This window comes from Dipodomys merriami, unplaced genomic scaffold, assembly GCF_024711535.1.
Source record: "Dipodomys merriami isolate MVZ:Mamm:240054 unplaced genomic scaffold, mDipMer1.0.p SCAF_3, whole genome shotgun sequence".
In the NCBI taxonomy this organism is placed as follows: domain Eukaryota; kingdom Metazoa; phylum Chordata; class Mammalia; order Rodentia; family Heteromyidae; genus Dipodomys; species Dipodomys merriami.
Window position 1 is genome coordinate 105,330,791 of NW_027204492.1, and position 25,027 is coordinate 105,355,817.

General features: G+C 52.0%; 2 protein-coding genes across 4 annotated transcripts in view; one reads left to right on the forward strand and one right to left on the reverse strand.

Annotated features, from left to right (window-relative positions):
• The first annotated feature begins 1,748 nt into the window (after positions 1 to 1,748).
• Positions 1,749 to 14,291, forward strand: Arx (aristaless related homeobox). Its single transcript, XM_070039278.1, has 5 exons — positions 1,749 to 2,159; positions 3,965 to 4,865; positions 7,486 to 7,531; positions 10,333 to 10,661; positions 12,928 to 14,291. Exons 1-5 carry the CDS (start codon positions 1,964 to 1,966, stop codon positions 13,166 to 13,168), a joined length of 1,713 nt encoding a protein of 570 aa, XP_069895379.1. The 5' UTR covers positions 1,749 to 1,963; the 3' UTR covers positions 13,169 to 14,291.
• A 6,935-nt stretch (positions 14,292 to 21,226) lies between these two features.
• Pola1 (DNA polymerase alpha 1, catalytic subunit) overlaps positions 21,227 to 25,027 on the reverse strand; it is a 308,468-nt gene continuing 304,667 nt past the window's right edge. For all 3 annotated transcript variants that reach the window (XM_070040692.1, XM_070040689.1, XM_070040688.1), the window contains one exon: positions 21,227 to 22,493. In XM_070040692.1, the coding sequence (XP_069896793.1) occupies positions 22,348 to 22,493 (146 nt within the window). In that variant the 3' untranslated portion in view covers positions 21,227 to 22,347. The remainder of the gene's footprint in view (positions 22,494 to 25,027) is intronic.

The following is a 25,027-nucleotide window of genomic DNA, read 5'->3' on the forward strand; positions in this document are numbered from 1 at the left end:
TGGAACAGCCAAGGAGGCTTACTGAAAACCCCAAAGTCACGTAGGCTCCGGAGCATTCTGCTGCTCCCCGCTCTCCAAGTGTAGGAGAAAAGCGCGAGCATCTAACAACACCCAGACAGACCCAGAGACATGGAAGGATGGAAGAAAGTCCCTTTTCGTCCAGCCTTCAATAGTAGTAGTGGAGCATTAGGATTAACAGTATTAATGGGCTTGTTCCCAACCCTTCACCCCCCCTCCCCTCAAGTTGTCTTGAGTGCTCCTGCCAAACCAGCCTGATCTGTCTGCCACCCACCCACTAGCACCCAGGAGTTGTGCAGATGTTTATGGCTAGAAAAAAAATCCCAGCTATGCATCCTTGCATTTTTAAATACTGACTGTAAGTGATTCAAGTATAATCCTTTGTAAAACGCTTTTCTCTCTGACACATTTGAAGGGGCTGAGAGAGGAAAACCTGGCGTGGATTCCTCTTTCCTGACCCCTCTCCCACCCACCACCCTCATCCCCACCCAGCCAGCATTCAAGGTCCTAGCTGGCTCTGGGCCCTGAATTCAGGCAAGGAGGGGCTCCGTGCTGGCCCCTTGTCTAGGTTCAACCCAACTTCAGGGGAAGTGGGGTCTTAGTTCTCAGCTTGGGATATGCAGGACGCTGCATGGAAAGAAACTCGCTCTCGCCCAGGCTCACCTCTCTCACCTTTGCAAATGGGAGCCATCACGAGAATGCAAACTATTAGGCGTCTAGATTTGGTGGAAGCTAAATCTTGGTTCCTTTCACTCAACGAGATCAGAGCTGTCCCCCCCCCCCCCACTGCCAGGCCACTCTGCCCCGCGGGTTCGACTCCCTAGGCGCTATTCAAAGATCAACAGCCTCCTGGTTCCTGTGGCTGGGGACGTATGTAGAGGAGTGAGGAGAGTGTGGGAGAAAAAGGATTCCCCCCAAATCTGGGCTCAGTGGCCCCCGTCCTCACCATCTTACACGACCCGCGTCCCTTCCCTCCGGGTGAGCGCCCCAGGGAAGGCCATGAGCCGTAGACAGAGCTTTGTCTTGAGTGGATCTTTTTTCATCCCGGCGTAAAAAAAAAAAAAAAAGACAATGAGCTGCGGGAGACATTGTTAAGCAGGAGTTCAAAGCAACAACGGGCCAGTTGTGGGTGAAGATCCACAGCAGCGCGAGGCACTGGGCCACGAGAGAAAGCCAGCGCTCGCGTGTCTGCTGCTGGAGGCCCACCGCCCAGCCGACCTAGGGACCACAGCAAATGATCACCACCGCTCAGGTCGATGTCCTGTCCTGGGATCCCCGCGTCCGCTTTGGGAAACACAAACGCCAACTCTGCTTGGAACTTGAGCCTCAGACCTCCGCCCGTGAGGAGCGAGGTTCTCAGGGCTAGGGGAAGGGGCGCCTGACTCCTAGGTGGCACTCACAGGCCTGGGATCCGCTCATGCCAGGGCTACTTCTAAAGAGTTAAAGGAAGAACTATAGGAAAAGGATGGCGTATTTGAAAAGTTGTTAGTTTTTTTTGGGGGGGAGAATAGAGAGAAAGAAAGAAAAGGAACATTGGCTCGCTGCTACCTCCCCCACCCCCCTGCACATTCTGCCGGCTCCTCTGAAATCCAGTCCTGGCTTTGCGCCGCGCCCACAGACGGACTCAGCCCGGCCTCTGGCGAGAGCCAATCAAAAAGCGCTTCTCAGCACGTGGAGGAGAGAGACTCAAGAGCTCCGCGCCCGCGGCTCACTACACTTGTTACCGCTTGTCCTGGGAGCGCAGAGGGCGAGCTCGGGCTGCGGGCAGGGCGGGAGCCGGGAACCGGCAGCCGGCAACTCGGAGAGACAGAGAGGCATACAGATCGCACTAATATCTGTGATAACCAGCCATCTAACCCCACCCCAAACACACACCCATCCATCCCACCCGCCTGGAGAGGCAGGCAGCGGTCCGCTCTCTGAGCCCAGGGAAAAAGCCCCAACCATGAGCAATCAGTACCAGGAGGAGGGCTGCTCCGAGAGGCCCGAATGCAAAAGTAAATCTCCAACTTTGCTCTCCTCTTACTGCATCGACAGCATTCTGGGCCGGAGAAGCCCGTGCAAAATGCGGCTGCTGGGAGCAGCGCAGAGCTTGCCCGCCCCGCTGGCCAGCCGCGCTGACCAGGAAAAGGCCATGCAAGGTAAGGTTGTTGCCCGTTAAGCACTTGCAAAGGGTGCTGGGCACTGGTTTAAATGTTTGATGTTCGGGGGGCCAGGGGCCTTGGGATTGTCAACTTGGAGACCCCCCCTCAAAAAAAAAGGCGAGACAACTCTGAGGCCTGCCGCCTCAAAGAGTGACGAGAGAGATAGGGGGTGTCTCTCCTTCCCTGTGTACTTCCAGAACAAGCGGGGGACGAGTTTGGCTTTGGGGGACCCTTAGATTCTCAGTGTCGGTCATCAGGTAGTTTAAATACCCAGTTGGGTGGCTTTAGGTAGGCTTTCGCTGAGTACGACTGGTAGGTTAGAAACAGCAGATCCCCGCTTAGACCTTTATAGCCGCAACTTGATGAAGGCAAAAACCCCAAAAGCTGATGAATGGGGGGGCTCTCCAGCCGGGGTGAGTGAGCTTTGGTTTTTCCCTTTGGAAGATTTCTTTATACGCGGTATTTTTTTTTAAATATACATTACTTAATGATCTTTTTAAGTCCAAGCTTTACAAAAAAAAACCCCACATTTCCCTTGTGATTTCCCCTTAAAATTGTATTTGAAAAATATGAAATGTGTGGCTTCTGGGTGCTATCCCCCCCCCTTTTGCTACATTCTTTTTTTCCTAAAAGAATCAAGCCGTTGAGTTGTTGGAAGCGGCTTCTTTTCTGAGATTTGAAAAATTCCAGAACAATGATCGTTTTGCCCCAAAGCTGTAAAACTCAAGTTTTGCTTTGAGCTGGGTGCAGAGGTGTCCCGAGGAAAAACACCTATTGCTTTCTTTAAAAAAAAAAAAATACAATGAAATAAAAATCTGAAAAGCAGCGGTCTAGCCGCAACCGTGGAATTCGACAGCTCCATGCTGGAGAGGGAACCCTTTAAAAGTAAATTGCTCCTTTCCTTTTCTATCTCTTTCTGTCTCCCTTTTTCTCTCTCCTTCTCTCTCTCTCTGGCTCAGATTCTGTCTCTCTTTAACCTGCAGTTGTACCTGTGCCAGGCGCTTCCTAGAAGGGAAGGAGCGACTTGTGCCTGTTGCACCCCTGTCTTCCTGCTTTCCATTCCAGGCCTTTCCTAGTACCTTTTGGCCAGGATGATTTCTCTTTGCATTTTTCTGTGCCAGGAGCCCCCAGCTCCTTCCCGCTTTCGGCTGCTGGGACGGGGCTGAGCGCCGGGACCACAGAGCCCGTTCGCCCCGCAGGGGTCGCCGCGGGACAGCGCCCCTGCGGCCAGCCCGGCCCGGGCCGCGTTGAAGAGGGCAGAGGCCTCACACAAAGTTTTTAGGGTAGTGGTGATTTGGTTTTTAAGTTGTTGAACGTTTTCAGTTTCAACTCTGCCCTGAAATGGGAAGGGATTTTTAAAAATGGGTGAAGGAAGGAGAGGGGAAAAAAAAAAAAGAATGAAAGAAGGAAGGAGAGAGAGGAAGGGAAAACATACCGAAAGGGAAAAGGCTGGAAAGGGAAGACTGGGGAGGAGGGGAGAAGATGGTGCAAAGAGGGGCAAGAGAAAGAAAAGAAGCAAAGAAAGCAGTGGGAAAGTGTGAACGGACCAGGAAGAGAAAGTAAAGAGGAAATAAAGAGCAGAGTGAAAAGGGCAAGGAACGCAGGAGGAAAAGAGGGGAAAGGGAACAGGAAGAAGAAGAAAAAAAACAGAAGCACAAAACAAGCAATCGTGGAAAAGTCGGATGTGGAGTTGAGGCCCGGGGAGGGGAGCGCAGCAGGCTGGGCCCTGGCAGCGGTTCTGGCGGGCTGGCCCGCCGGGGGCCCCGCCGGCGCACTGATCGCTCGTTCTCCCTTGCTCGCAGGCTCCCCCAAAGGCAGCAGCGCCCCGTTTGAGGCCGAGCTGCACCTGCCGCCCAAGCTGAGGCGCCTGTATGGCCCCGGCGGGGGTCGCCTCCTCCAGGGCGCCGCGGCGGCGGCGGCGGCAGCGGCGGCGGCGGCGGCGGCGGCGGCCACGGCCACCGCGGGTCCCCGGGGGGAAGCCCCGCCACCGCCGCCTCCGAGTGCTGCGCGGCCCGGGGAGCGGCCGGACGGCCCGGGCCCCGCCGTGGCCGCCGCCGCTGCGGCCGCTGCCGCGTGGGACACGCTTAAGATCAGCCAGGCGCCTCAGGTGAGCATCAGCCGCAGCAAGTCGTACCGCGAGAACGGGGCGCCCTTCGTGCCGCCGCCGCCCGCGCTCGATGAGTTGGGCGGCCCGGGGGGCGTCGCGCACCCCGAGGAGCGCCTCGGCGCGGCCAGCGGCCCCGGCGGTGCCCAGGCGGTGAGTGGTGGTGGCACGGGGACCGAGGACGACGACGAGGAGCTGTTGGAGGACGAGGAGGAGGAGGAGGAGGAAGAGGAGCTGCTGGAGGACGACGAGGAGGAGTTGCTGGAGGACGATGCCCGCGCGCTGCTCAAGGAGCCCCGGCGTTGCACGGTGGCCGCCACCGGGGCCGTGGCCGCCGCCGCCGCCGCTGCCGCCGCCGCCGCCGCCGCCGCGGCCACCGAGGGCGGGGAGCTGTCGCCCAAGGAAGAGCTGCTGCTGCACCCCGAGGACGCGGAGGGCAAGGACGGCGAGGACAGCGTGTGCCTGTCGGCGGGCAGCGACTCCGAGGAGGGGCTGCTGAAGCGCAAACAGAGGCGCTACCGCACCACGTTCACCAGCTACCAGCTGGAGGAACTGGAGCGAGCCTTCCAGAAGACGCACTACCCGGACGTCTTCACCAGGTACGGACGCCCCCCGGGGGAGATCGCGGCGAGCGCGGAGGGGAGGACACACGCGGGGACGAGGAGAGGGTGAAGTGGGTGATCAAGGACCCCCCCCACACCTTGTGATACCCCCCCACACAGTGCGGACTCGGGGCGATCACTTCGATCACTTGGCACACCTCGCCCATACAACCCACCTTGGCTGTCTGCGACCAAACCCCCCCCCCCCCAGACCACAGGCTTAGTTACTCTTCCCGTACCTGCTCTGCGCTTTTGCGATGTAAGCTGGGGTGGGTTCTTGCCTTCCCAAGGTCGTTCCAGTTTAATGTGTTTCCAAACGACAAGTTTGACTTAAAGGGGAAGGGGGGAGGATTCTCCAAAACCACCCCCGATGGAGCCACTTGGGGCGAGGCGCGCGCCACAGCCACGGCCACACGGGCCCTGGCCCCGGGCGCCGTAGCCGCGGCCAGATCTCCAGCGAGGCGCAGGAAAACTGCAGCCAGGGCAAAGCAGGGGCTATTTTGGGTCATTGTCCAACGCACTGGCCACCTCCTCCGCCCCCCCCTCCGCCTGGTGCCCTAAGTGTCTGATGGGTATCGGTTACGCTGTTCGCAGTGAAGCTGGAACCCCGGCCTGCAGAGAAGGCCTTTAAAGAAAAGGCCTGAGCCCTGTCATTTGAGAACTCCTGAAAATAACCAAGTCGGAACTGGACAATGTTTTGGTGTCTGTGCACCTGAGAGACACCAGCCAGAATCTTGCTCTGTCCTGCCCTCTCCCCGCTCCCCCCCCGTAATAATCCCAGAGTGTGTTTACTGTAAACGGGTTTATGGGGGGGTGGATAATGATTGCCGGCAGACTTTAGGCAAGGTAGTTGGGTTGGGGGGTAGGGGGGTATCTTTGGATGAGTGTCCAAGCCGGGTGTGCGGTGTGGTTACACTTCGCTTCTCACTCCACTTATGCTGGGAAAGCCGCGCTTGAACCTGGGCCTCTGGCCCCTCCCCACAAAGGGCACTGGCTGGCTGTGGAAGGTTTAGCTCTCACCCCAAGGCAAGAATCTCAGCTCAGAGGAGAAGCCAGTGTTGGGGGCATCGTCGGACACCCCAGGGAAAGGGGCTGGTGACTTGGCTGGAGTGGTAGGAAACACACAACTCCTTCGCAGGAGATGTGGGCAGCTTTCCAAGGGGCTCATTTTAGAGGAGAAAACGAGTGGTCTCTTGGAACCAGAAGAACTACTGCTTTCGAACACCGAAGGCCCAAGACAACTCCAAAATGTAGTTGGTCTGGCAACTGCCCAAACCTCTCTTAACCAGAAGTCATCAGAGAGTTGGTTTAATGGGGACGAGGGCACTTAAACTTGGTTATCCTATTCCTAGAGTTCAACTCTGGCCTCTCTGTCACTCAGTCCCTTTCTTGGGGGGGGGGGAAGGAAATAAATTGAAAAATCACTGCGTGCTATCAAATAGCTAACTCAACGGCGGACCACCTTTGCGTTTATCATATAGATGACTGTACTTCAAAGAAGAAAATTAGCCCAGTCTGCCCCCCACCTTTTCTTTTAGCTCGAAGGGGGGGCAAGTGTGTGCAGAGGGGCTCCCCGCCGCCGCCCCACCCCCACCTCGTTCTAGCCCGGGAGACTCAGCCCGCTTGGCTCCAGCCCGGAGCTAGCCTGGAGCTCGGGGCTCAGTTCAACGTTTGCGGGGGGACTCGGGGTAGCAGGGGCAGCAGCCAGCGCTCAAGGCACTGATGTGCTCTCCGCGCTGAAGTTTCAGGTGTGGAAAAGGGGGACCTGCCCGCCGCCCAGACCCAGGCCCCCAGATTCGAGCGGGCCCCCCGCTCTTTCAGAGTAGCGAGCCGAGAGCCAATTATTCTCGGCGCGCTCATATTTTCGGTAAACAGGTCGTAAGCCGTTTTACAGCATCTTAATGGTTTCCTATTTGCCTTAATTGTCGCAGTAATAACTGCAATGACGGGGTAGGGTTTCAGCTAAATTGACTTCCCCTGAGATGGGCAGGGTTGTAGTGGGCACTGGAGTCAGGAGGTGCGCAGAATTTTGTTTAATCGAAAAATTACCCCCACTGAACTCTTAACAAGCTTAACATATCTCCAGAGGGTAATGGGGAGTGTGACCTAAGGGGGTGAGGGAGGGAAGAAGGGAGGGAGGAGGATGGAGGGAATGGCAGAGAGGTAGAATGGAGGGGAGGGACATTTTCTAGAAAAGAAGAAGGCAGAAGGAAGCCAAGAGGGCAGAAAATCAATAGTTTTAGTTTACCCCATTTGGTATTAGGACAAAGCAGGGTCTAAGTGCTGTGTGTGCGCTTTTCCTACCAAGCTCTGGCCTAAGAGAGAGCCAGAGAGCATTCATGTTACCCGGGCTTGTAGACTCACAGGCCCACGAAAGTCAACCCTGTTACCCTTGAATAGAATAGAGCTAAGAGTCTCAAGCTGGCAACAGATTGCACTTTTCTGTTTTCAGTGTCCAATAGTGGACATTGCAGTGGGAAAGGATGGTGCTGTCCATGTAGTTAGGGGTGGGGCGGGCCGGGAGGAGGCCCGTCCTGGAAGGGAAGGCGCTTGGGTGGGGAGCTGCTGGGGCCTACAGTGACCTCCTACCTTGTGTGTTGCTTTTTTTTTTTTATAGGGAGGAACTGGCCATGAGGCTGGACTTGACTGAGGCCCGAGTCCAGGTGAGCTGTACACAGAGAGAGGGGAGGGAGGAGGGTGGTGGGGGGGGTGGGAAAGGGGAAGATAGTTGGATTGGGGAAGCCATTGGAGCCTCCCCTCATAAAAGAGAAGCAGACTGCAAAAGACAGACCCAAGCACTCGCAGAGGAAGAGACCTTAACAAACCGGCCTTGGGGGACAGGAGGGGGGGGAAGATCAGGGTTTGGGAGCCTGGGAAAGAAAGGAGCCCAGCATCCAAACAGGGTGCTAAGAGTTGGAGCTGCAGTTGAGGAGCCCCCAGTCAGTCCCAAGGCCCCTGTAGAAAACAGTCCACCAGCCGACTTCTCCTGATTGAAATAATGGGATGGAGCATGGATTTGGGTGTTAGACAAATCCGCTCAGCTCCAAGCAGGTATTTGGCTGCGATTAAGTCTCCAATCGGGCTTCATAAAAGCCCACTTAGTGCTAGAACAAACAGGGCCATTTGAAGGCAAAATGCTGTTTGATTTCCCCTCCGGCCCGCAAGAGGAGCTGGCTAATGCTATTTGATTTCCCATTTTTTATAGCAATGAGCCCACATTGATCTAATAGGGAGTGAGTGCAATGCTATTAAAGGTGTTTGCAGCCCCATACCGGAGTGCATTTCCGAACCCAGGTCTCATAACCAAAGAGACGATCAACACTGGGCAGCCCCCATGGCCAACAGAAAACAGATGTCCCCGGGTTAGGAGCTGAGTGAATCACTTTACAGTCAAAATCAAGCGCTGATAAAGCACAATAAATTCCATATGGCTCATTTAATACACAACAGCTCCTTGCATTAGAGGGCTAATGATGAGGCCTGTCCCCTCCTTTCTGTTGACACATTTCTCCATTGTCAAACAGAGATGTGACAGCAACTCTGCATTTTCAGCTCAGGGGAACAAGTCGTGGGAAAGTTAAATAACTTTTAAAAAGAAAGAGAGCGCCCCCCTCCCCTTCTCTTCTGTCCCTATTCACTGGAGAAGATGTAATTAAGGGAATATGAATTATTAGAGTCCTTTCGTTTACCTTTGGGAGGCCTTAGAGGTATTAATTCAATAATGAGGAATTGCTGGGGGACATCTTGATAATTGCAGTTGAGCCCCAGAGACAGAGAGACGATCCATATGCAAGTTTCCACATTCTTTCAGGGCCCTGGGCCTCCACTGCCTGGTCCCTTCCCTTACTCCTTTCACTAGGGATGGAGGCTGGGTGCATATTCTGTCTAGACAGCCTCAGATGGACAAAAGCTGCCCACCCAGCCTGATCTCATCTACCACCAGTCTTAACTTTTTCAAGTCTCTGTCTGAGCCTCCTTGCTAGAGCGTTTCCTTGAATTCACAACTCGAGTTGAAGGCCATGGAATGTTCTAGATGACTCTCCTTTCAGGAGACTATTTTAAATGATCAACCCATTTGGAGTCTTGAGTTTTTCTTGCTCTGGGTTGCTGTCTAGAAATCAACCCAAGCTTACTTGCTAGTGCTCAGAGTAACCAAGTCAAGGTGGAGAGTTGAAAGATATAAATGTCTTATTTTTTTTCTCCCTATATTCCTCTGGCATCATTTACATCCTATTTTAATAAAACTTTATAGGCCCAGAGTTCATTCTTAATTTTTTTTACTTGTATGCAGTCACAAACCCAGCCCTAAAAATATTAATGTGTTCAGGGAAGAAGGAACATCTCTTCTCAACTGTGGGTGTGATGAGCAGGTCATATAAAAATAATTTCATGCTCTTTGGGGTTATTTTTAGGTGATGGTAGCTGCGATGTTTCAGGTAAAGGTCTCTATTCAAACTGCTTCTTATTAACAATTAGGAAAATACCTCTGGCTGGAAACCTCCCTCAAGCCTAGAAATACCTTATTTAAATAACCTATTTAAACCACATTCCCCCAAAGGCCTGTTAGTTCTGAAGATGGGCAAAGTGTCCTCCTACCCTGCCTTTGATTTCTAGGTCCAGGTGATTCCTGACTCCAGAAAGTCAGGACATCTCCTCCCTCTTCCTCCCCTCCCCCAGCCAGGCCCTGTATAGAGCCTCTGAAGGCAGCCAGTTGTGGACCCCCTATTTTATTCCACAGAGAAGGAGTCCCCTAAAATGGTCACTTGTTTGCCAGTTATTGTGAGAATTTTCTCTCATCCCTTCCCCGAATCTGCCAAACTTAGGATAGTCCATGCAGGAGTTCAATAAGATTTGTAGAAAGAACGGAACTGCTTTGCCTCTCCTTCCTTCCATTTCCAGTACAGAGCAGAGATTGTTTTCCCCAACCTTGGATAAACCTGAAACGTGAGAAAGAACTGATAGGCAGCAAAACCAATCTGTTCCTCTCTTGCCTTTCCCCAAGAGTACGGAATGCGTGCTTTCAATTTGCCTGGTTTTACTTTTCTTCCTAAACAGTCGGGGTCGGGGTGGGATGCCATTCCCACTTTACAGATTCGAAAACTGAGGTCCAGAGAGTTGAAGTCACTTGTCTAAAGTCGGGCAGCAAGAAAGGGGAAGTACAGACAACCCTTAGGGTTCCCATCTCTTTAAAAACAAAATAACCCCCCCTCCCCAAACCCTAGTTTCCTGAAGCTTGGAAGATGGGGCTAGTTGGAATCTTCACTAGAAAAAAGGAGTTGCAAGATTGGACTCCTTGCCATTGTACTTTTGCATCCTTGGCCCACTTGAGACACCAGACACCCCCACCCCACCCCCAGGGGTGAGGAGGTTTCGAACCCGCAGTGAAGGAGGAAGGCTTGGCTGGCGCTCTCCAAGGGAAGGCGCCCAGAGCCACACCGACCCAGGGCTCTTTTCACCTTTGCAGGTTTGGTTCCAAAACCGTCGGGCAAAGTGGCGCAAGCGGGAGAAGGCCGGCGCGCAGACCCATCCCCCGGGGCTGCCTTTTCCCGGGCCCCTGTCGGCCACCCACCCGCTCAGCCCCTACCTGGACGCCAGTCCCTTCCCTCCGCACCACCCGGCGCTGGATTCGGCCTGGACGGCCGCCGCCGCTGCCGCCGCCGCCGCCTTCCCGAGCCTACCTCCGCCTCCCGGCTCGGCCAGCCTGCCGCCCAGCGGGGCGCCGCTGGGCCTCAGTACTTTCCTGGGAGCAGCTGTGTTCCGGCACCCGGCCTTCATCAGCCCAGCGTTTGGCAGGTAACACAAAGCCTCCGAGGGCCGTCTTGTCTGTCGATCTGTCTGTCTGTCTGTCTGTCTGTCTGACAGGAGGATGCTCGGGGATCAGGGAGGAAGGAGGCTGGAGACAAACAGGCTGCACACATCTTGTTCTTTGGCTCTCTTCCAGACTTTAACTCCCCCCCCCCCCCCACCACGACCTCTTTAATTTTCACTTGGGACAAAAACTGGGGGATTTGACCTGGGACTGAGCAGGAAAGTGGGGGGAGGCCGTAACTGTAACCATGATGAAGGAAAGCTGTGGAAGCCCCATTTGATGGCAGCCTGGGCCGCAGCCCTAGGTGATTCGAGCAGGCGTGTACAGGTGTAGGCTACTGAACTAGGGGTGACTTTTCAAGTTGTACAAAAGTCCTTCACACACCCCAAAGACTGGGGCCATCCTGCCATGGGCTCCTTCTGGGTGCATAGAATTATTTCTTCTTCCCCAGACTCTATCTTCCTTGTTACTCAAATGACCCGATGCCAAGGATTCCCCTATATGCGCAACCGTGGACCCCCACAGCGGCACAAGACTACGAAATAAGAAACAGCTCATCGTGTATGATCACTCCTTTTCTTTAACTGAACCATCGAATGATGAAATTTAAAAAACCTGTATAACCACACAGACAAAGAAACAAAAGAGGGTGTATTAAGTTGGGAAGTGCAGAGAAAATAAAACTGAATGCTGCTTCAGTGATCTCTCTTTGAGAGAACAAAGAAATAATAGATTCATCCAACTGCGCAGTTACTTAACAGCCATCATCCGAGAGCAAATTAAAAAATAAGCCTTGAAATAAAAAAAATTAGTTTCTTGTACCCAACTAATAAAATAGCGAGAGCGTGGAAGTATAGTTAGTGACTCAGTTTACTTAATTGAACCGGGTCATATCACACCCCCTCTGGGTCACACCTTTATCACTTTCTGAAAGAAGAACCCCCCCCCCACACACACACCAATTTGAAGTCTTGAGTCTCCTTCTCCCCAACTTTGCCTCACAGCCAACAAATGACTTGTCAAACAGGCGAACCCCAGCTGGAACACCAGGCTTTGAGATTCAGAGTCTGGAAGAGGGGGGCGGTCGGGGTGGCAGTGAAGAGTGAGTTTGAGAGGAGGAACAGGGCTCGGGGAACCCAGGCGGGCTCATTTCTAATTGTGGAAATGCTGAATTGGCCCCGCAGGGGTCTGGAGGCAAAGCCATCTCGGGGAGGTGGGGGGGGGGGGGTAAGCCCGGCGGGTGCTCAGAGGTGGCGCCGGGTGGAGGTGCGGGGGGGGGGGGGTTGGGGCGGTTCAGGCCTCAGCTTGCTGGTCGGTGGTGATGGGTGGAAGAGATGGGAGAAATCCTGGCGCCGCCCCGGAGGCGGTGGCACTGGCGAATGGCCCAGGTTCGGGCATCGCCTCGCGCTGCTGCGTGCGGAGGAGGGGGGCGGCGGTCACGGGCCTTGAACTTATCTGGGGCAAAAGGCCAAAGGGACGTAAGAGAAGGCAGCAGGGAAAGGGTGTCATGGCGCCGGGACCTAGGGCCGCCTGCGGGTCCTAAGCCGTCTGTAGAGCGGAAATCAACAGGCGGGCGCCCCCCTTTACCCGCCCCCCCAAAAAACCTCGCAGGCCTTGGCGGGGCGCCGGCCGCTTAGCCCCGCACAGGAGGTCGGCGCGAACAGACCGGAAGGCCGGAACTAAGGCCAGCTTCTCCCCACCCCGCCCTTCCAGGCAAAAAAAAAAGTCGGGTTGAGAAGGAGCCCCGGGGGAAGAGTTCCAAGTCAGCAGAGATTTGGGGGACAGTTTCAACCCACTTTCTCCGTGCTTTATTTCCCCTTCTCCCACTCTGTGCCCCCTTTCCCGTCCTGTTCTTTCTTGATCGCTTGGTAAATGTTATAACTGGACGATCTGCCCTTCGATTGCACCCCCCCCCCGCTTTTTAACCGAAAGCGCACAGCCTTCCCCGTGGGGCCATTAGGCTGTTCGGCTGCGGGGCCTGTGCTTCTAGTCTGCGGGCGCATAGCTGGTGCCTCGGGCTTCCTTTTGTCTCGTCGGTTCGAATCCTGCTCGACTTTCTCCCCCCCCCCCGTCCCCGCCCTCGCGCCCCTCTCCGAGCCCCGTCTCCAGCCCGCCCTCCCGCTCCCGGGGCCTGCCGTGCGCGTCCGCACCTCGGGGCGCCCCGGCGCGCGCGCCGCTCGGCTCCCCCGCGGGGAGAGGCGCCCCGCTCCGCCCGCGAGGCCGTGACCGCGCTGTTTGCTCTCCCCGCAGGCTCTTTTCCACCATGGCGCCCCTGACCAGCGCGTCGACCGCGGCCGCGCTGCTGAGACAGCCCGCTCCGGCCGTGGAGGGCGCCGTGGCGTCGGGCGCGCTCGCCGATCCCGCCACGGCGGCCGCAGACAGACGCGCGTCCAGCATAGCGGCGCTGAGGCTCAAGGCCAAGGAGCACGCGGCGCAGCTCACGCAGCTCAACATCCTGCCGGGCACCAGCACGGGCAAGGAGGTGTGCTAAAAGGCTGCCCTCCCCCCCCTCGCGCCCTCCCTTCCCCAGGCGCGCCCCGAAAAGGTCACGTCACTCAGCACCACTCAAGACCAAATGGAAAAAAAAAAAACAAGAGGACCAGCACACTCCCCCCCTCACCCCCCCACCGCCACCCCCCCACCCCCAGACGGCACGGGGGAGAGGGCAGCCGCCATCGCAGCAGCCTGGACGGCGGGCAAGGCGGCCCCGGGCGTTAACCGACGTGGCACCTCCTCGGCTGGCTGTCCATCTGCCCCCCTCCTTCCCCCCCCGCCCCTCCCTCCCCCCGCCCCCTCCCTCCCCGCCCCCGCCCCCGCCCCGGTCAACTTCGCTCCAACTCCAGCGTCCACTCGCTCCCATTCTTACTTTACTGAAAACATTGGGGATGGGGGGAGCTTTTCTCCCCCAGACGCCTGGTATTGAAGTCAAAAAGAAAAAAAAAAACCATTAAAAAGCCTCACTACTTTTCCTTCTGACACCCCACCTAGCTTTCCTCCCCCCCCTTTTTTTTTCCTTTTTGCTTCTTCTTCTTCTTTTCTCAATAGCATTTGGGCGCTCTAAGTTGATCTCCCCAGCGCGGCCCGGCGCGAAGCCACAGGGCCCGGAAAGCGGGAAAGCGAACGCAAGTCTGTAAGATAGCTAACAGTGCACTTAAAGCAAAAGGGGCGTCTTGTTCTTGTTCTCTTCTTTATCATACACCAACCAAGGTTTTTATATCAAACCAAAGGGAAATACTCTGCTAGAATATGGACTGTTGAAGTCACCAAACTGTGATTATTGATTCTGTACATACCATTGTTATTAAAAAAAAAAAAAGAACAGAGCTTTGTATATTTGAAATGTTATAACGCAATTGCACTCAGCGTGGTATGGTAAAAGTTTGTCCTCCCGTAGATTCTTAATGTGTTGTAGATACAGTAGGGTTCCTAGACAAATATTTATGTACTCGAGCCCTTTATTTAACTTATTAACTGTAGAGGCTTCCGAAACCTTCACGATAAAGGCAATGGTACAGTACTTTTGTGTAATGTGTAATTGTTATCACTTTTCCTTGCTATCTAGTGGAAGAGTGTCACACTCAAAATAAAAAAAAACAAATATATGTTTAACAAAAGGAAGTATGAATCCTCTATGTAGGCCTCGAGGGGATGGGAGGCACCCCGCCCCCACCCCATGAGACGGGGGGGGGGGGACTCCAGCGCCCTGGCATCGTGGGTTTCTCGGTGCACATGTTTTCCAAGCGGAGGCCACTGCTTCTAGAAAGTGGCCCTTAAAGGGATCGGGGTTTCCACGAAGCTTAAGGATGAGTGGCGCGGTGCATTCCACGCGCGCGGGAATTGTGGGCCGCGCGCAAGGAGGGTGAGCTGGAGGGGAGGTGGGTGTACAGTAGGCGTCATTGGCGGTGGAGTCAGACACTGGAAGCGAGTGGAGTCTTGGCTCGGAAGGCGAAGGAAGCTGCTCGTGGAAAGTGCCACGTAGGAAGGAAGTGCACAGTCCGAGCCCAGCGAGATGACAGGTAATGGCGAGGGCTGGAAGCCCGCCGCTGGCTTCCGAGGGGGCGGGCTTCACAGTACTGGAGGGGAGGGAGGAGGAGAGGGGAGGGGGGGGAGATAGGAAGGGAGGGTGGGAGAGGAAGAGAGAGAGAGAGAGAGCGAGCGAGCGAGAGAGAGAGCCCCAGAACGCCGAAAGACTGCCGCAGTGCTGGCAAGGCAGAGGGAGTACCCAAGTGGCAGATCTTCACTCGACAAATGTCATTACATCACTTACCCAGGCACCGGGAAATGTATACATTTATTTTTCTGGGTTGTTGTCGTGGTTGTTTTTTTTAAACCTAAACAACTCACACTTCACTAGGAGACCCAAAAGAGATTTGCAAACTTTCCCCCCCTCGGCGCACCCCCTCCTGCCACAGGAACGCTGGCTTGCTCTCCCCCGGGGCTCAGCCTGCGCCCCTTCGGGTGACCGCTCGGTGGAAGCGCGCCCGCAGGGGCTGGGTCTCGCCAACGCTCCCAGGGTGATGGGAAAGGGAAGAGAAGCTTAATTAGTTTCAATTTGCAGTAATTAGCGCGCCGGACCTTTGGGGAGAGGGGCAGGCGGGGGGGGGGGGGGAGGGGGAGCTGCGGCTGGCGTGAGTGCCGGGGCTAGCCCGCGGGGACCCGCCGCCCCACCACGCCGCCTGCCAGTCGGTCGCCGCAGGGGGCGCGGGCGCGTCACCTGGCCGAGAGAAGGTTAGACTCTGGAAGAACGAAGGACGCGGGGGGGGGGGGGGGGGCGGAGAGGGGCGATGTCCTGGGGTCGGGGAGAGGTCAGCAGCCCTCCCGCTCAGCACCCCGCCCCGGGAGGTGGGCAGCCCCCCCCCCAGCCAGCTGAGGCCCCAGGCCGGGCCCAGGTCAGCTATCCCAAAGCCTCTGTCTGTCGGAAACTTTGGGGGAATCTACCTAAACGGCTCTCCAGCCCAGTCTGTTTCTCCAATTTTGGCCATTTGGTCACTATCAATCTGGTCCCACCAGAGATATTCGCCTGGGTGGTATTTGAAGACAAAGGCCTGATTTTTTTTTTGGGGGGGGACATGGGGAACAGTTACCTACTACCATTCCCACCACACACTTCTTTCCCAGGTTTAGTGGGAGGAATGGGAACTTTCTAGGGCATTCCTAGAGGCCTGAGAGTCACAACCCGTCAGACTCCACATTGCTGTCCTGGAGGGAAAGTGCCAGGGCGGTGCAGGAGCGCGCAGGAGGAAAAGGAGTTAGTTATTTATTTATTGGTGGTCAATATCAATTTTCCGTCGATTTTGGCTTTTTGTTAGTAGGGCTTCCCGCACCCCTCAAATCCCCTAGGCTGCCAGTTGGATGGTATACGAGAAACAGTACCATTCTTCCTGTTAATGAACTCTTTTTTAAGTCATTTTTTCTCATTTGACCCTTCCATGGAGCAGAAGCAAATTGCGTGAAATTACCTCCAAGGATTACATTTATTACTGGCCAATGAGAACCCCTTGCCTTGTTTTACAAACTCTTAATCCTGTGTCATTCTGATGCTGCAAACAAGCCCAGGCCTGGGCCTCCTATTCTTTCAACTTTCCCCAGCTGGAGGGACCTCATTCTGCACTTAATATTCCCCATAAATATCACACGCTAAAGACCCCCTGACTTCCAGCAAGTCCACATTAAACATGTGACATGTCACGCATGACAAACTCTGAGTATCTTTTCAAAGCAGCATTAAAAGCAAAGAAACCAATTTTCTTCTCCTTCCAAACCTCCCCAAGTGCTGAATGACGGGGATTGGAAAGAGCCACTGGAGCGTACTTACGGGGATTTTATGAGATTTTCCAGAATGATTTAATCTTATTGTGAGCATTATTAATGAATGGCAACCCAATTTGGCCCCAATATCTGGGAACACAGTCACAATGCTGGGAGCTACTGAACCCACCCCCCAATAAAAAAAAAAAACAAAACCTTGAAGCAGTCTTCTTCCAGCATGGAGGACAGGCAGAGCCCTGGGGAGTTGAGGGGAGCCCAGTTCACGGCCTCACTCTTTTCTAACACACATCACACCCAGGGCAGCATGGAGCAGCACCTGTTTTTCCCAGGGCTGCCCCACATCTTGGGGTGAGGAGGTACTGGGGAGCCCTGAATGGGCTTCCCTAGGAAGGCTGAGGGGAAAGGGTCCCTTAATTTGTTACATTTTCAGACTGGCCAGAACTGGAGGTGACTAGAAAGGCAAGAAAGGCGTAGTTGGCATAGTACCAGAAGCATGGTGACCCTTCCTCCCCGGAGCCGGGACTCAGGGCAGTAGTGACCGTGGACGTCTTTCATTCCCGCTCAGGTAGCAAGGGAATGCATTAGGGAGCATGATTCTCAAAGAGCAAATCAGTCTTAGGCTAAAGCTATTGGTATTGGCTCTGGTCAGTCCTCCCCTCCCCCTTTTTTCTTATTATTTCCCCATCCCAATTGGGTCAACATTTATGTTTATTTTCTTTTTGATGGATCATGTCCAGAGTCAAAGTGCCACTAGTTCTGTTTAGAAGCGCTTTGCATGGAGAGCTTACTAGAACTGGAAAGCGGGCTGATGGGAGAGGAGGGGAAATGATACGTGGGTTAGCCCAACTTGCTTTTAGAGCAAGAAAAAAAAATGTGTACATGAGCATGTGTGTATGTGGAGACACAAGTAAGTGTATCTGAACGAAGGGGGTCTTCAATGGAGCCTAAAATGGTATTTTGGAACAGGAAGTTTCCCCAGAGCAACTGCATATTTAACTGACAGGGGCAGCCTGGCGGGAGTGGGGGGTAGGGAGGGTGGGGGGTGGGGTGAAGAAACCCCACTACCTGATTGGGGTGGGGGGGGGCGGGGAGAAGCAGCATTTTTTTTTCCTAAGGCAAAAGTCATGTTGTCCCTGGACGTTATTAACCGTCCAGTTTGAAGTATACATTTTTTCCTTTAAAGAAAAGGGAGCGATTACCAGTTATACATTAAGAAATGTCATTCAGTCATTTTTATTCATTCTCCGGAAATCTTCGTAAAAGCCTGAATCATACTTCTACAAGCAGCAATTTTGTTAATCCAGGGGGTTATTACTCTGGGCCCTTATTAGGTTCTACACCACTGCCAAGCAATCCTATAACCCTCTCAAAAGAAGTTTACCTCCCTGTTATAAAACCAGTAGTGGTATTTATACTGTGCAATAATTAGTGTATTACTTGAATCCACTAACACGTTCATTTTATCTCTGCACAAAACCTCTAGTCTGCTTATAGAAAGCTTGTGCCTCCTTTGGTGCTGTTAAAGTGGTGAAAGAGTGAATTGAAGGCTGGTTGCACTTTCTCCTTTTGCCTCGCCTTAATTCCCATCTCTTTTTGCTCTCATCCAATTAGCACAGTGTATTAAGCGGTTTATCATCTCATAGTCAGCTATTGAGAGAAACAAGGCGAGCACTTTGCAATAGAACCTGCGCTCCTTTGACACCCTCAGGTACTTACATATTCCACTGCGCTATGAATAATAGAGGAAGAATGGAGCGCTAATTCCCTCATCAAAGAATGCCTTGTCTGCTGCTTTGCTCAACAACACCATTCTGATCAAAAGAAAAGCAATAAAGCTTAGCATAACAAAACGAAACCTACTTATTAGCTTAGTGGTTAAATTAATGCAGAGCCGCTGCTATTCAAAACCAAGGTTTGAAAACAGCCTCCAACAACCTGATAATGCTGCCTTCGGGATGAAGGAATTTTAATCTGAAATTTGAGGCTGGCTCAGATGAGTTAATCTATTAAATTGCTATAAGGAAGCTCCACCACAAACTGTTCAATTAAGAAATATTTAGGTGTCTGTGTGTGTGTGTGTGTGTGTGTGTGTGTGTGTGTGTGTGTGTGAGAGAGAGAGAGAGAGAGAGAGAGAGAGAGAGAGAGAGAGAGAGAGAAAGAGGGGGGCACAGACAGGTTTAAGTGAGTTTTAAGTTTGGGTTGAGAACATCAAACAGCAATGATTTGAGGAGTTGAGAATCCATACAAGAGAATCTGGGGCTTGATGTTTTTCATCGCCCCCCCCCCCCCCACATAGATAGGGAAATGTATTTAGTTTCCTTGTCTTTGCATCTTTTTGTGCAACTCATTTAAAGTGATGTGTTTCAGAGAAGTCTCAAGGTGCATTAATGTGTGTGTTGGTGATACAAGATTTGGTATGGGGTGGTGGTGAAGGGCAAATTTTTGGGCGAGCATACTCTATAGATTTTCAACTTCTGGTCTCCCTTATCCACATTCATATGGGGTTGAGGGTTAGCAAACTGCCCAAGGTAAGCTTGTGTGCAAGGTTGGGCTAATGAGTCAGACCCAAGTCCTTAAATTAATTTTGGAGGCACAAGGCCCTGAGCAGAGCAGTGCTTTTTTAGGGTATCATTTCCCAACTGGTTCATGCAAGTTTAGCCCAGAGTAGTCCAGCCCCTATAGTGTCTAATGTGTGTTTTTTTTAAAAATTAGTTGCCAAGAATGGTTTAGAAATCAAGAGGCTTTATGGAATATTTGGATTCCTGGCTTCTCTTGAAAAACTGGATCATGTGACCACACTAGGCCCAGTCCCTCTCAGCATCCCTGCCGCCCCCTTTGGACAGACTCTGCCACTCTCTAGCCAGAATCTAGTAGAGAGCTGTCACTCTCTCATTGTGAATCTAGCCAGAGAGCCTGCGTGGGCATGTTGGTTACATGGCATTTCCATACCAGCTCTATTCAGTGTGTCATCAAGCAAGGCCCATCAAGGAGTGGTGACGTTTCTCAGAGAAAAGTGAGTAGGTGATATTCCAGTCTTCCAACACAGACTCACTGGAATCCTTACTCCAAGTTGGTTTCATTTGTCTCTAAAATTCTGGCATCCTTAGGTATCCAGTTACAACCCGAAGTTACCTCCTAGTAAGAAAATATCAACTAGCACAACTACTGTGTTCTCTTTTTTTCTGGAACCATCTTTAGAGATGTATGATCTTCTATAGACTCACTATAGCCATAGTTCTGCCCTCATGATTACTACAATCCAGAGGTCAACAAAGACTAAGCCAGTGAGATACTCGTTTTTTTCCAGAGTTTCTGGATGATCAAGTTGAACATAATTCTGTTCATGGTGGATATAACTGCAGCTCCAGGAGAGTGAAGAAAACCTGGCCCCTCTACAGAAAGCTAAGTGGAGGCATGGACTGTGGAAACACCTTAGGAAACCATCTCTACTGCCTTATATGATAGTGATTATCGCAAGAGTTGACTACATGGATTCCTTGTTTCCCGACGTTGGCTCTAAATCGTTTCTACTGGGAACCTGAGTGTGAGCAGAGGAGTGGGGCGAGAGACTGAGGGACAAGGAGAGAGAGAGAGAAGAGGGAAGAAAAAGCAGAGCCAGATAAAAGGTGGTTTCATCCCCATTTGCTTAACAAGTGTTCCTTCTCTAGGGGAATCTATGACGAGCGCCTCTCTCCCAGAACCCATCAGCTTTGCTTTTTATTATTACTCATATATTTTGTCTGCTGGTCCTGGGGCTTGAATTCAGGATTTGGGTGCTGCCACTGAGCTACTGTGCCCAAGACTAGTGCTCTACCACTTGAACCAAAGCTCCACTTTTGGCTTCTTGGTGATTCATTGGAGATAAGTCTCATAGACTTTCTTGCCCAGGCTGGTTTTGAATCATGATCCTCCAGCACCAGGAGCTTTTCTTTCTTTTCTATTTTTTTTTTTGGGGGGGGGTCAGTCACGGGGCCTGAACTCTGGGCCTGGGTGCTGTCCCTCAGCTCTTCAGCTCAAGGCTAGTGCTCTACCACTTGAGCCACAGCGCCACTTCTGGTTTTTTTTTTTGTTTATGTGGTGCTGAGGAATGGAACCCAGGGCCTCATGGATGCAAGGCAAGCGCTCTACCACTGAGCCACCTCCCCAGCCCCCTTCCTTCCTTCCTTCCTTCCTTCCTTCCTTCCTTCCTTCCTTCCTTCCTTCCTTCCTTCCTTCCTTCCTCTCTCTCTTCTTTCTTTCCTTCCTTCCTTCCTCTCTTCTTTTTCCTTCCTTCCTTCCTTCCTTTCTTTCCTCTCTCTTCTTTTTTGGGTCTGGTCATGGGGCCTGAACTCTTGGCCTGGGCGCTGTCCCTTAGCTCTTCAGCTCAAGGCAAGCGCTCTACCACTGAGCCACCTTCCCAGCCCTCTCTCTCTCTTTTAATGACAACTTTGAGCTCCTGGCTTGGCTATCTTTGGTTGTCCAAGCACATCAGAAACTATACCTCAATTCTTTTTTGGGTGCTGGTGATCAACCCACATGCAAGTCTACCAAGGACCCACAGCCTAGCCTTTCTCATACCTAATCTTTTAAGGATGCAAAGTCCACAGAAATTCTCAATACTGCTCAGGACACTCAAGCATCTGGCTGAGCATCTTTGATTCTGGGGGTGATAAAAGAAAGTGGATTCAGGTTTGGGAAGGGGATTGTTTTCAGCCAAACTTTACTCATTTTTGTGCTTCTAGTCACCTGCGTTGGATAAGAATTCACCACAACTGGTTTCCTTTTGGAAAACTTTATTCTTAGGTAAAAAGCATGGCATGTTTATCCTCTAAAAAATTCACACAGGTAATTTTTGCGTGTGCCGGTCCTGGGGCTTGAACTCAGGGCCTAGGTACTTGTCCCTGAGCTTTTTTGCTCAAGGCTAGTGCTCTACCATTTGAGCCTCAGTTCACTTTTGGCTTTTTGGCAACTGGAGGCAAGAGTCTCATGGACTTTCTTGCCCAGGCAGGCTTTGAACCATGAACCTCAGATCTCAGCCTTCTGAGTAATTAGGATGACAGACGTGAGCTACTGGTGCCCGGCAAAGGCAATTAAAAAAAAAAAAAACAACACAGCATAGTTGGGGAAATATATGTTGAAGTATGTTTTACCACTTGCAAAGTGGTCATTGTGAAGAAATGAAAAAAATAGCGCCCCCTACCTCCATTTACTGGAACACAACATGGTGAACCTTAGTCCAACCTTTCCATTTTTCTTATGGAATGGTAGGACATCAAGGTGTTTAAAATGTGCTTTCCTGTTATATAAACTCTTACCTTTCTATTTAAAGGGAAAAAAGAGAAAATGTGAGTATAAAATGTGTGTGTGTGTGTGTACTGGGACTTTAGAGCAAGTGATTAATTAAACACACTTGCTGCTTAATCTGTTTAGAGTCCAAGGATTCTCAAACTAGCCCCCCAGCTCCCCACTTACATGAAAGATAAGACTGAAAAGAATAGCTGTGTGGCACAAGTGGCTGAGGAAACATCTGGATTTGGACTGGGTTTAACTGATATGTGCGAAGGCAAGGTGTCAGGCTCTATGAACCGCTCTTTTTGGGGATATGTCTAAAAAACCCTAAGCCCAAACCCAGGGCCCTTTTATCTTCTAGCCACTCGCAATTCAAGAAGCAATTTCCCTCTCCCAGAGACCCAGTGCTCAATGTTACGTCTTCAGGAACTCGGGCAAGGGTGCAGCAGTATACTGCAATATGAAGACTGTTGGCATTTTCTTTGATGCTTGATACATATTTCTGTTGTCCCTCTCCCAGTTCACATCAACTAGATAGAATGGCAGGGGGAAGCATGGTCATGGAGAAGCAGTTTGGCACTTGGGAAGCTGGGGTTGTGTAGCTGGTCCTCCTTGATTGTTCCTCCATCCTCTTTAGGATCTCATAGCACAATCGGCAAAGAGTTTGCTGAGGTTCACTTCGGAGTAGCCACTCCTTGTCAAGAACTGCTCCACTGTGTTCTTGAGTTTTCTGTAGTCCTCATAAACTTGTGGAGGGAAAAACTGCTTCTTCAATTTGTCTAAAATTGAAACAAAAAGAAACGGATTAGTAGTCTCAGTTTTATAGACCAGTCAGTATTCCCCCAGCATTAGAGAAAGAGTACGCGCTCTGTCTGTAGCTCCATGTCACAGAGGTCCTCATGGTCCTATCTGGGGCCAGTCTGATGCCAGGCGTCCCTTGAGATTCCTCATAACAGCCCATATCTTCTCAGCACTGGGTGGGTGCATGGGCCAGGCCACCTTCTACTGATGCGAACTGCAGGTGCATGCCCATATGCTGCTCCTAGATGCCACTTCTGCCGCACCGTGTAACATACGTGTGCACGCTGGGTGACATCTGGAGGTGGTTAGAAATGCCTGCTTTCAAAGAAGCCTCCACAGTGCCTGGCAGCCCACACTGCGCAGGTCAGCTGGACTCAAGTCAGCTTCTTCTAATTCCCTGGCTTCATCCCTCTGCTAACCAAACCCCTCTGTGCTGAAAGAGGCCAGGGGAGCAGCCTGGAGAACATTCGGTCTGTTGCCAAGATTTCTTCTTTAGGCACCTTGTACGAACTTGGGGTATGCCCTGGTGTTCTGCTTCTTTCGCTCATTCATCCCAGGTTTTTCTTGTTGAGAAAGATCCTACCAGGCGAGAGAAAAATCCTTCCCCTGTCTTGCCAGAGCTGGCTACGTCTGCATTTTATTCTTTTAAAAGAGCAGTAGGGAGGCTATACTTAGTAGGTTGATATTTGAGGGGCGCCAACCCTGTCCAGATGGTAGGGTGATACAGTCTTTGTTTTAAGCTGCTCAGGTACTCTGCGAGGTGTTTGAAGAGGCTAACATTTTTAAAAAAATTGATTTAAATTGATTTAAATTTTTTTGACAGTCCTGGGGCTTGAACTCAGGGCCTGGGCACTGTCCCTGAGCTCTTTTGTTCAAAGTTAGTGCTCTACCAGTTTGAGCCATAGTTCCACTTCTGGTTCTCTGGTGGTTACTTGAAGATCAGAGTCTTAAGGACTTTCCTACCTGGGCTAGCTTTGAACCATGAGCCTAAGATTTTGGCCTCCTGAGTAGCTAGGTTTACAGGTGTGAACCATCAGCACCTGTCTGAAATTAACATTTTTTTTATCCCCATGTTATGGTTGAGGAAACTGGGAGGTTATGTCACGTGTTCAAGGTCACGCAACAGGTCATCAGGGCTATACGGGCGCACAAGCTCGGGGAGCCAAAACCCCCAAGGCTAGACCTGAAGAAGAGCCTCCCTTTGTCCCTCCATTCCCATGCCACTGCTCCCGGACAGACATGGGCAAGTGCTAGAAATCAGCTATTCCCAAGGTGAGGGCCCCGGATGCTGCTTGCGCCAAGGCTCCTGCAAGGAGTGAGGCTGCTTAGTACCTTGCAATAGGAAAAGATTGGGAAGGAAACATGGAAAGGAGAGCACGTCAGTCACAGAAAGCACAGCGCCCAGTCCAACAGCAGAGCAACACTGGAGCCCACAAAACCCCGGAAAACGAAAACACAGGCTTCAGATTTTTGTTCCTTAGTTACACATTCACATTTGTTCACAACCTTCTCTAAATTACATGAGTGTCTTTCTTAAAACAACAACAAGAAGAAGCAAAAGTTTCCTAGAGGATTTAAATGCCCAAAAGGGGGTGCAAAAAGAGAGGCAAGGGGGTGTTGGGGGGGAGCATGCATCGTTAAGAGACTATAGAAAGACAATTTGAAAGTTCTAATTATCCAAGTCTGGGAATACACAACAAAGGCCTGAGCAGTGTAGCTGCCTCCTGGCAGGCCAGAGCTGCAGGCCAGCAACCCCCGTGCATGTGAATGACACAAATGCATCTGATGACTGGGGAGAGCACATTTAAAGAGCTGCGGTAATACGGAGCAGGGGAGGAAGGGAGAGGACACAGCTCCTGATGTGTTTACCTCCTCTGCTGATGGGATATTGACTTTTCCCACCAGGTTGGTTAGAAAGGCGACTATTTACGCTGCCACACAGCAGAGTTCGAATGACAACCAGCGTCACTCCGTGCTCTTCTTCGGAAAAGACAACTGTGACGGCCAGCATATCCCATAGCCGGTCAATACGGCCCAGGCTCCATTCCACGGCGGTTAGGGATGCAGATAAAAGCTCCCGCTTGCTTCCCCAATGAGAATTTAATCAATAATGTATAGAAAGGTCTTCTAGGAAACAGAATTGGATGAGTTGTCACCGGCCACATCAGGGGTGTGGGCTGGGAGGGCAAGAGTCATCCCTTTCTTCCTAGCTCTCTTCTTCCTCCCCCTTTAGGAACCTAGGTCACCCATGTTCGGCATACACATGTCACTCTAATCTCATTCCTGTCAGTGACACCCACCACTTACTTTAGTCAGATCTCCAGTGAAAATACACATGCTAACTGGTGAAAGTCAGTTAATGGGACCAGTAGCAGCCTGATTCCCTGCCCTGCTCTGGGTTTTGGAAGAAGCCTGACCTCTAGGAAAGCGTGGTCAGCACCCAGAACAACACTGTTAGAAGATTCCAAGAGGCCACTAGACAAGTAATGGAGAAGATCAGCGGCCATTGCCC

Bases quoted from the DNA above. Each gene is read 5' to 3' on its own strand.
- Arx (XM_070039278.1), top strand. From the start codon at position 1,964: ATGAGCAATCAGTACCAGGAGGAGGGCTGCTCCGAGAGGCCCGAATGC. The intron at 2,160-3,964 runs GTAAGGTTGTTG...CCTTGCTCGCAG, and splicing joins CCAGGAAAAGGCCATGCAAG to GCTCCCCCAAAGGCAGCAGC. The intron at 7,532-10,332 runs GTGAGCTGTACA...TCACCTTTGCAG, and splicing joins TGACTGAGGCCCGAGTCCAG to GTTTGGTTCCAAAACCGTCG.